The 11,607-nt window shown below is 35.4% G+C and overlaps 2 protein-coding genes across 2 annotated transcripts; both read left to right on the top strand.

Moving 5' to 3' along the window:
• Positions 1 to 2,949: 2,949 nt before the first annotated feature.
• On the top strand, positions 2,950 to 3,597 carry LOC127123584 (uncharacterized). The gene has a single exon (XM_051053789.1). The coding sequence runs from the start codon at positions 2,950 to 2,952 to the stop codon at positions 3,595 to 3,597; it is 648 nt and encodes a 215-aa protein (XP_050909746.1).
• Positions 3,598 to 9,295: 5,698 nt separating this feature from the next.
• Positions 9,296 to 11,253, top strand: LOC127123585 (uncharacterized). The gene is made up of 3 exons (XM_051053790.1): positions 9,296 to 10,138; positions 10,226 to 10,821; positions 11,088 to 11,253. Exons 1-3 carry the CDS (start codon positions 9,296 to 9,298, stop codon positions 11,251 to 11,253), a joined length of 1,605 nt encoding a protein of 534 aa, XP_050909747.1.
• The last annotated feature ends 354 nt before the right edge of the window (positions 11,254 to 11,607 follow it).

An 11,607-nucleotide genomic window follows, 5' to 3' on the forward strand; every position in this document is an offset into this window, starting at 1 on the left:
CCATCATCCAACACCTCTCCTTTTTTCCAATTTTTAATTTCTGATTTCTATTTTTTATTTATTTCTTTTAATTCCCTTTTATTTCAAAAATTCATATCTTCTTTATTTTTAATCCAAAAAGTATGGGACCAATTGCATTTTTCTCCAAATAAATTCTAGTTTCTAAAAATGATTTTTAATATTTTTTATTTTGTCATTTGATATTTTTTATGAATTTTCTCTTTTCTGGTTATTTTAATTCATTTTAAATAGTTTTTGATATTCAAAAAATACAAAAATATTTTCCTAACCTATTTGAATGATGATGAATCTATGAAAAATATTCTCATCAATTTTTTAATTGATTTGAGATTTATTTGAGATTTTAGTTCAATTGGGTTATTTTTATTCAGTTTTAATTGATTAAAAATAGTTTCTGACTTTTAAAAATGCTGAAATTTTTTGTCAAACTTTGTTTGACCTCGTTGAACTTGGGATAAATCACTTAGACCTTTCAAGGTTGATTTGAAGTGATTTTGAAGTTTGATCTTTCTTTTATTTTTAATTCAAGTTTATTTTAATATTAAAAAGGCCAAAAATATTTTGTTTATTTGTTTGATCTCCAATCTTCATCTCATTTCTGATTTTCTCATTGTTTGACTTTGACCTTCAATGTCATTTGGTCAATACATATGGATTGGTACATTTTATTTGACTTTAGGCATTTTGATCTTTCCATTTCTTTATCCATTCTTCATCTCCTTCTTCTTCTTCCTTTTTCTTTTTGATCAATAAGTTGAAGGTTGATAACTTAGCATTGATTAGGGAGACTTAACCTTCCTTGATTCAAATCTAATTCATCTTGATCAATTGATCAAGTGAATGGCTTTGCATTAAGGATAGGTTGTTTCCTAAATTATGCAAAAGGCTTAAACCAATACAAGATCAATTCTCTTCTTCTTTTTGGCATGGCAAGTTGTTGGAACTTGGTTCACTAATCAAGACTTCTAACTTGTGTTGTTGCCTACATTATTATTGACCGGCCTCAGATAGTTGTGACTTCTACATAAGTCCAATTACGATTGCTTAACATAGCACTAAATTTTGCCTTATGGCACACTAACCGTTAACCACTAACAATTAACATTTATCTTATGCACTTTACTTTTATGAAATTTACTATCCTTGTACATATTATCCATTTGCTTTTTCCTTTGCTCATTGGAGCACATGTTTATGTTAATGCCATTTTCCTTTTGCCCACTTGGGTATATAATTGTGTATATATCTTTTGTGCTTGTGTTTGTCTGTTTGTTGTGAATCAAATGCAAAGAATTGGACAATATGGACTTAGACTTTAGGACCTTACCCAAGCAAATGGAATTTGAAGAGCAACTAGGCATTGGGCCTTTAGAGTGCTATAAATGTCAAAGAGCAACTAGGCCTCCTGCCTTTAGAATGCTTAAAGCTTAAGGATGAACATTGAAAGGACCATATTCTAAACTCCCTCTTGTCCATTCTTTTGATTGTATTATAGAACCTTTTGATGTGTGTTTTCTTGTGTTAGGAGTTCCAACTTGATCCAAATTGAGGAACCATTACCATGAGCTTCTAAGAGAGAGGAATCCAAGACACATTGAGAAGACTTCCAAGGATTCATTGATTGTTGATTGTTTGAGCTTATGCTTATGTGATTGTTTATTCCAAAGGATGGGAGCTACTTGGATCATCACTATGATCTCAAGAGAGGAACTCCTTGTGTGGTTTTGTTCTCTTTTCTTTTACCCTTTTTGTATGCTTAGGATTTTAGCCCTTCTTCTTCTTCCCTCCACTCTAACCCAAGCCAAAACTTTTGTGCAAACATTTAACACTTTGTTTCAACATTAGAAACCTAAGCCTTATGCTTTTGATTTTCAAACTTTCTTTTCATAACACTTATTTTGAATTGAATCTTTAATCCACTTTGATCATTTTGTAAATATTTTTCATTGGTAAATATAACTCATTCAAATGTCTTTTGTGGTTTCAATGGCCACTTTCTTAATCAAACTTTTTCATAACCTTTAGCTATTAGGTTTGAGTTATCCTTGAGGTAGATGTAATACTCACCTATATCCTTAGTGATGGACAGTGAGTCTTCCATGCTTATTATAGGGTTAACCCCTCACTAGCATGTTGAAGCTATCCTCACATGGTGGATTTGTGGTTTTTGGTTGAGTTTTCTCCCTTGGATAGCAAAAGACCTTAAGGCTTTTGGACCAATCAATTCACCAGCTCATTTTGAGATTTTTTACCCCGAACTACAAGGTTTTGATCATAATCTTTTTTAAGATGGTACGTAGTCAATGGGTTCATCCATTCAAACACAAAATATAAATAACTTGTATATTCTCTTCTCATCTATTCAATCATGTTTGCACAAACCAATTTTTCACAAAACACCAACCTTACAACAAATGTGAAAAGGGCTCCCTAGGAGTACCTAGGATGTTTTCGGTGCCTAACACCTTCCCATTGCATAACCAACCCCCTTACCCAGATCTTTGTTTCTCTTTTACTAGTTTTTTTTGTTAAAACTTGTAGGTTTTTGTTCGCTTTCTAACCATTCCTTTGGATAAATAGAAGTGCGGTGGCGACTCGACTTGTATGATTTACCTTGGATTTAGTCAATATCTCTAATGGTAACGAATACCCCACTACACTACTCCAACAAATTTGTCTCCCTTTGGTCTTCCTCATGGTTTTGTGCCTCATCCTCAAGGACAGCCTACTCAGCACACAGTTCCACTAACTACTGAAGTTAATCAAGTGATTCCCACTTTTGCACCCATAGTCGTGCACACTCGAGTTCAACCATACTTCGATGATCATCAAGAAGTGTATGATATACCTGATATGTATGAAGAAGGTGATGAAAGACATGAAAAGATGAGATAAAATGTTAAAACTATTAAGAAAAGGCTAAGAGTAATGGAAGGTGATCAGATCTTTGGTGTTGTTGCCAGAGAAATGTGCCTTGTGTCTGGATTGGTGATCCCCGTAAAATTCAAGACACTCAACTTTGATCAATATGAAGGAGCTACTTGTCCCAAAAGTCATCTCATGATGTACTATAGAAAGCTGGCAGCTCACGTGGATAGTGACAAACTTATGATCCACTATTTCCAAGACAGTTTGAAAAGTGCCTCTTCCAAATGGTACTTGACCCTTGATCAAACTTGCATCCATTGTTTCCAAGATCTGTATGATGCTTTCATCAAACAATACAAGTACAACATGGATATAGCTTTTGATAGAAGGCAATTGTTGAGCATGTCCCAAAAAGATTCTGAATCCTTTAAAGAATATGCACACAGGTGGAGAGAGACTGCATCTCAAGTGGAACCTCCATTAACTGAAAAAGAATTGGTAGATTGGTTCATCGACATAGTGCGACAAGAATTTTTTGAGAGGATGGTAGAAAGCATGACATCAAATTTTTATGACTTGGTGGCCGTGGGTATCAAAGTGGAGCTTGGCTTAAAAAATGGCAAGATGATTAATGCGGCTAGTATTTCCAACAACAACAACAATAATACCAAGAAATTCTCTAGCAGTTTCCATAAGAAAAAGGAATGAGAAACAAACACAGTGATGGGTAGTAGAAGAAAGAATTAGTCTTGGAAAAAACAACAATATTTTGCTCGACAAAACTATGTTCAACAACCATGGTTTCTTCAACAGTCGTATGTAGCAGCTATTACACCAACTTTCAATCAACAAGTCCTAGTGTATCAATTAACTCAAGTAGTTCCGATCTTTCAAACAACACCCAACACTCCAACTTACCAACAAGCGCCCAATGCTACAACTTATCAACGAAGGACTCCAGCTCCGTGCCAAAATGCTCCATTTCAAAATAGAAGACAAGGTGGAAAGCCTCTGATTCCTCAGATTCATATGTCTTACACTAAGTTATATCCATCATTGTTGAAGAAAGGGTCAACTATTCCAAGACCTTTGGGACCTCCACCGGATCCTCTCCCACCATATTACAATCCCCAATGTATATTGTCCATTCCATGAAGGCGCCCAAGGAATTATTTGGAAGGTTGTTATGCCTTAAAGCATATTGTGAGGGAATTGATTTAGAAAAGTATTCTTTCATTTGGGGATACCGGTTCGAATGTCAAAAATAATCCTTTGCCCACTCATGGGTCTGTGAATGCTATTGATGATGAACCTGATGAAAGTATGATTCTTGATGCATCCAAAATCAAGAATCTGCTAAGAGATTTTCATGCAAAGTTAGTGAAGGCATGTTTGTTGAAGAATTTCCACAAGAGTTGTGAAGAATGTATTGTTGTTCCTAAAGGATGTGAAATGGTCCGAAATGATATTTGTAGCGGGGTATTCGTTACCTTTAGATTTATTGACTAAATCAAAAGTAAATCATACAATTCGAGTCGCCACCGCACTTCTATTTATCCAAAGGAAAGGTTAGAAAGCGAACAAAAACCGAGAAGTTTTATCAAATCAAAAACTAATAAAAATGTCAGAGATCTAGGTAAGGGGGTTGGTTATGCAATGGGAAGGTTTTAAGCACCCAAAACATCCTTAGTACTCTAAGGGAGCCCTTTTTACAAATATTGTAAGGTAGGTTGGTATTTGTGAAAAGTATTTGTGCAAACATGATTGGGGAGATGAGAAAAGAATATACAAATTATTTACAATTTTGTGTTTGAATGGATAAACCCATTGCCTACGTACCATCTTAAAAAAGATTAGGATCAAAACCTCATAGTTCGGGATAAAAATCTCAAAAGAAGTTGGTGAATTGATTGGTCAAAAGCCTTAAGGTCTTTTGTTATCAAAGGGAGAAAACTCAACCTAAAACCATAAATCCATCATGTGAGGAGAGCTTCAACATGCTAGTGAGGGGTTAACCCTATAATAAGCATGGAAGACTTATAGTCCATCACTAAGGATATAGGTGAGTATTATATCAACCTCTAGGATAACTCAAACCTAATAGCTAATGTTTATGAAAAGCTTTAACACACATGGTCATTGGAACCACAAAAACAATTGAGTGAGTTGTATTTACAAATGAAAAGTATTCACAAAATAAGGTCAAAGTTGACTTAAGGATTCAATTCAAAATAAGTGTTATGAAAAGAGTTTGACAAATCAAAAGCATAGTGCTTAGGTTTCTAATTTTGAAAACAATGTTAATGTTTGCACAAAAAATTTGGCTTGGGTTAGAGTGGAGAGAAGAAGAGAATGGCTAGGTCCTAAACATGCAAAGATGAAGGAAGAGAAATAAAACCACATTGAAGTTCCCTTCTTGAGATCATAAAGATGATCCAAGTTGCTCCCATCCTTTGGAATTAGCAAGCAATAAGAAAATAACTCAAGCAATCAAGAAAATAACAATCAAGCTCCTAGGAATCTTCCAATTGGCTTTTGTATCTCTCACTTTGGATGCTCATGACAATGGTTCTTCTAATTTGGCTCAAGTTTAGGATCCCTAGCACACAAGAACACACAAATCAAAAAGTTCCACAATACAAATAAAGAATGGACAAGAGTGAGTTTAGAATTAGGGGTACTTTCAAGTTCACCTTCAAGATTAAGCATTCTAAAGGCATCAGACCTAGTTGCTCTTTGACAATTTTAGCACTTTAAAGGCATGAGGCCTAGTTGCTCTTCAAACTCCATTAGCATAGGTAAGGTCCTAAATCTAAGTCCTTTTTCCATTTGCATTGGGTTCACACAAACAAAATAAAACAAGCACAATAATATATACACAATAATATGCTCAAGTGAGCAAAAGGAAAATAGGATTAACATAAACATGAGCTCAAGTGAGCAAAGGGCAAAAGAAAATGAATTAATGTGCAAGAAATTAAATTGCAAGAATTAAAGGCTTGAATTAAAAGTTAATGATTAATAGTTAGTGTTAGTGTGCCATAAGGCAATTTAGCGCTATGTTAAGCAATCGTAAGTGGACTAATATAGTAGTCACACCTATCTGAGGCCGGTCAATAAAACTATAGGCAACAAACACAAGTTAGAGACCATGACTAGTAAGCCAAGCTCCTACAACTTGCCATGCCAAAAGAAAAGAAGAATGATCTTGTATTGATTTAGGTTTTTTGCTTGACCAAGAAGCAACCTATCCTTAATGCAAAGTAATTCACTTGATCTTTGATCAAGATGAATTTAATTTGAATCAAGGAAGGTTAAGTCTCTCATATGTCAAGGCTAACCACCAATCTTTAACTCATTGATCAAAAAGAAAAAGAAGAAGAAGAAGAAGAAATGGAAATGTACATAAATGGGATTCAAATGAAATAATCAACACACATTGATCAAACATGAATGGAATCAAAATCAATCAATGGTAAAGAGAAGTGAGATGAAGCTTAGAAGTCAAGAAACAAATAAAATATTTTTTGGTATTTTTTGAATTAAAAATAATACTTGAATTAAAATAAACAAATAAAGGTCAAACTTCAAATCCATTTCAAATCAACTTGGAAAAGTCCAAATGGATCATCCTAAGTTCAACAAGGTCAAACAAGGTTTGACAAAATTTTCCATCATTTTTAGAAACCAGAAACTAATTTTAAACAATTAAAAATGAAGAAAAATAACATAATTGAACTAAAATCTCAAATCAATTAAGAAATTGATGAGAATAGTTTTCATAGATTCATCATCATTCAAAGATGTTAAGAAAATATTTTTGGCATTTTTGAATATTGAAAACTATTTTAAATGAATTAAAAATGAATAGAAAAGAGAAAATTCACAAAAAAATATTAAATGACATCATAAAAAATATTTAAAATCATTTTCAGAAACTAGAATTAAAAAGGGAAATAATGCAATTGGTCCCATATTTTTTGGATTAAAATGAAGGAGTTATGAATTTTTGAAATAAAATGAAATAAAGAAAATAAAACGAAATAATCAGAAATTGCAAAAATCCTGGCGCGTTGGATCATATTCATTAAATGACGTGGCATATCATATGGTGGATAAGCGCGCACACACCAAAGGCCTTGGTCAAAAGAGAAACACAAAGCATTTAATAAAGTCATAACATCCAAAGGCTCTGATTAAATCTGGGAATGAGATCAAATGGTCCAGATGCATCCACGCGTGGGAGATGGTGGTGTACACCACCGTCTTCTCCGGCGAGCAAGCCAGCTCCGGCCAGAGTTGCATGTTTTCAAAACCTCACCAAAATGCACGATCCTCATATCATTGGAAAGCTGGAGTGATGTACATCACCCCTGTGCCATTGGTTTCCACTCAAGATCACTATATGAAGAGAAATCTGAGATGGAAGTTTATGGAGTTCAATCTGAGTTTGCTCAATTCATGAAATTACATGCACATATCAATTGCCTCTCACATGAGGACTTCATAGGAACCAACAAACACAAGAAATGAGCAATAATTAAGGAGTTTCGAATCAAAAAAGTCTGAACAACAACCTTTGAAGTGCAGCTTTACAAGGCACAATCTCTTCCAATTCTTTGATGCAGTGTGATCTTGAGATGGCAAAGGAGCTAGGCTAAGGAATTGAAGCTCAATGATCAACCAAGGAAGTTGAAAATTGAACTGAAAAATTGAAAGTGAAAAGCAAAATTCCTTTGAGTGAAGGGTAGGGATTCAGTTATGCAGCAATTCAGCCGCCTTGAGGTTGGATATGAATGAAGCCAGGCATGTGTATTTATAGTGAAAGCTGATGCAAGCAATGGCAAACTTGTGTGCATGTGGAATGAGGGCCTCCATGCATGGGCCTGTATAGGCGCATGTGAGGCCCAAAATCCATTGCAAATGCAAGCTGATATGAGTATGCAATGGTTTGGACGTGCATTTTTATTACATTGGCTTGTGCACAAAATTTTCACATGGTTTCCATAAATGAACACAAATCTTCATCTCTTCGAAAATGCCACTTACCAAATTGAAACATAGGCGTGTGGGTAATGGTTGGAAAGGTATTGACATGAGGAACAAATGTTATGTTGAACAAAAATCCATTTGGGATTGGTAAATTATTGAAAATAGGCCATGAAGTTCAAGGTGCAAAACATGTATATGGAAATTTAGCCTAAATGGACCAACTTCAAGCCCTTCTCTTTCAATGATGCAAGCCTCAAATGATAAAACCTTCAACATTAAAGTTGTATATATTTTCAAGAAAATCAATTTTGACTTAAATTTTGCATCATTTGGATTTTTGATGAGAAAGTTATGGGCACTTGAAGTTGGACTTTATCACATTTCAATGACTTTGGTCCAAAGTGACCTATAATGTTTTGTATTATCACATGTGTTTCTTTTAGGATTATGAAATTTTGTCCAACATAAAAATTTAATTAGACATCTTAAAATTTCCAAATAATTTGATCCCACCTCAAAATCATAAAGAATTAAGGAGTTAGGTCCTTGGGAAGTTGACCAAAAATTAGGGTTTCAGTCAAAATGGCCTATAATGTTTTGAAATGAATGATGACCTTCCAAGCTTCAAATAAATTTTTTATGAACATGAAAGTTGTTCATATGGTTTTTAAGAACATTGTTTCTCTTGGGTTCATCTTCATTTGACAAACACATAAAAAGTTAGGTCTCAGTGGATTTCAAAATAGTTAGATGAATTGACTGATCAACTTCCCAAGTCCAAACTTCAAATCTTAATGAATTGATGATTAAGGACACTCTCATAAGATTAAATATGCATAAAATGATGAATGGAAGAACTTACCTTGATTTTATTTGATCATGGGTTAAGGTTGCTTCATGAGCAAGGCATAGTCAATGCACAGTTGAATTAGGGTTTCCTTGGGAAACAATCCTCAAGCCCTTTGGTTTATCTTGATCAAATTGACAAATTGAGATACTTGGGAGGCATATATGATTATTTAGAGCTTTGTGAACCATTGTAATGCTTGCTTTCAACTTCATCTGGCCACATCATTGAGCATAGGGGCCTCCTAGGAGCCTTGGATCTTATGATTGCTCAAGCTACAAAACAAAAGATGTTAGTGACATATTTTTGTGCTTTTGGATAGTAAACAAAATAAGAAAATCAATAATATACAATTCAAGCATGCTTGGTGGTCTCAAACCAACTCACACAAGTCCCACCCTAGGGTTAAGGAGCCAAGATGCTATGATCCTTGAGGCAAATGCAATGTGCAATGATATGATGCCATGAGGGATCTTAGGGTCAAAATTAGGGTCTTACAATATTCAACAATTTATTAACCAAGGTGTGTTGCAAGTAAGCATTCGTATGAAAAAGGATGAGGTAGCAATGATTGAACCCATCTTTAATCTACCTGAGTCAAGTACTACAACAACAGTCTTCAACATGCCAGAGCCAATATTCAACATTCCAGATTCTACTGTTGTTCAACTAATTTTCAACATTCCAAAATCATTTGAACAAGTCTTCAATATTCCTAAGCCAGTGGTTTTCCAAAGGCCTAGTCCTTTTCCTTTTGAGAATACTAAAGCAGTTCCTGGGAAGTATGACACGACTGTCGTTAAACAAAGGTCTGAGAAAGTAGGTCAGAAAGAAGGTCTAAAGATTGCAAGCACTGATATAGCAGGGGGAAGCAGAATGATCCACAATGGTCGAATTTATACCCCTCAGTTCAATTTGACTCCGCCAATTCCACCGAAAGAAACCACCACCACTGTTACCGACAAAGGCAAAGGGGTGATCCCAACTGATGAAGACACTGAATTTCCAAGGATTATCAAGAAGAGTGATTACAATATTCTTAATCAGCTACATCAAACACCTTCAAAGATATCCATTCTGTCTCTTCTCATGAGTTCTCTAACTCATAGGATTGCCTTGCAAATATTGTTAGCTCAGGCCCATGTCGCTCACGACACTACTATTGATCAATTTGATGGGATCATTGCCAACATTACAACATGCAACAATCTCAGCTTTAGTAGTGAAGATTTGCCGAAGGATGGCCAAGATCATAACCGTGCTTTGCACATATATGTGAAATTCCAAGAAGATACCCTAGCAAGAGTCCTTATGGACACTGGCTCCTCTCTGGATGTTTTACCTAAGAGGACGCTCACTAAGTTGGCATATCAAGGGGCTAAGATGAGGCCAAACGCATTAATTGTTAAGGCATATGATAGATCGAGGATGACCATCATAGGGGAAGTGGAGCTGCCAATCTTAATTGGTTCACATGTGTTTGAAATTACTTTTTAGGTTATGGACATCAATCCAAATTATAGTTGTTTGCTTGGAAGGCCGTGGATTCATGTTGTTGTGGAAGTGACTTTCGTCTTGCACCAAAAAATGAAATTTGTTATTGATGATAAGCTGGTGATTATGTCCGGTGAGGAAGATCTTATGGTAAGCCACCTCTATTTGTTCAGTTACATTGAGGTTGATGAGGACGCTTTGGAAACTTCTTTCCAAGCTCTTGAAATAACCAACGCCGTCCTTATGGAAGTAGATGAACCAAAGGGGAAGGGTATTCCATATTTTGCATCATGGAAGAAAGCAATATTAACCATTAAGGAAGGAAGTCTCGAAGGTTGGGGAGATGTTATTGACGTCAAAATAAAGCTGGACCGTTATGGGTTGGGATACAAACCAACTAATGCCAAGAAGGGAGCACCAACCTCCATCAGAGGATGTCCGAAAACTATCCAAGAAGTGTTTGTAAGTGCTGAATATCAAGTCAATGCTATTGATGAAGATATTGAAGATGAAGATTTGAGCAACCTGGTGTACCAGTGTGATGTGGTTTTGAACAATTGGAAGGAGATTGAAATCCCAGAGATGTTTCCTTTGTCAAAGTAATTTGTTGTTTTTCTTTGTTGTTTCCAAAATTCCATAGTTATGCCCAAAGCTATTGGACTATTTTGTAGGGCCACCTTTGCATTTTCAAGATTATATCAATGAAGGCTTTTTGTTAAATTCCCGTTTGTTCATTTACTGCTCTTTCTCTTTCACTTTTAAAGGAAAATGGAAATATTTCAAAACCACTAAAATAAAAATCATTTTCCTCTTACATTCCTTTGTTTTTTCACTTTTAATAAAACCAAATCATTCAAACATGCAGAATAAAAGAAAACCATGTTGAATCCAATGACTCTACTTTCAATCCTAACTTTGATTCATCCATCTACCAAGTTGAAGAAGAGGGTGAGGAAGGTTGTGATGTTCCCGATGAACTGGAAAGATTGGTTGAGTACGAGTACACGTATCTCCAACCACATCAAGAGTAGATAGAGACAATCAACCTTGGCACCGAGGAAGCGAAGAAAGAGGTTAAGATTGGTACAACACTTTGGGCAGACGTCAAAGAAAGATTGGTCAAGCTTCTACAAGAATATGTGGATGTGTTTGCATGGTCGTATCAAGATATGCCCGGTTTAGACACAGACATTGTTATTCACAAATAGCCACTCCGACTAGATTGTCCGCCAGTAAAATAGAAACTCCGAAGAACAAGACCAGACATGGCTTTGAGGATTGGAGAAGAGGTCAAAATACAATTTGATGATGGCTTCCTCGCAGTTACAAAGTACCCTCAATGGGTAGCTAACATTGTGATAGTACTTAAAAAGGATGGCAAGGTC

This window comes from Lathyrus oleraceus, chromosome 2 (assembly GCF_024323335.1).
Source record: "Lathyrus oleraceus cultivar Zhongwan6 chromosome 2, CAAS_Psat_ZW6_1.0, whole genome shotgun sequence".
Lineage (NCBI taxonomy): Eukaryota > Viridiplantae > Streptophyta > Magnoliopsida > Fabales > Fabaceae > Lathyrus > Lathyrus oleraceus.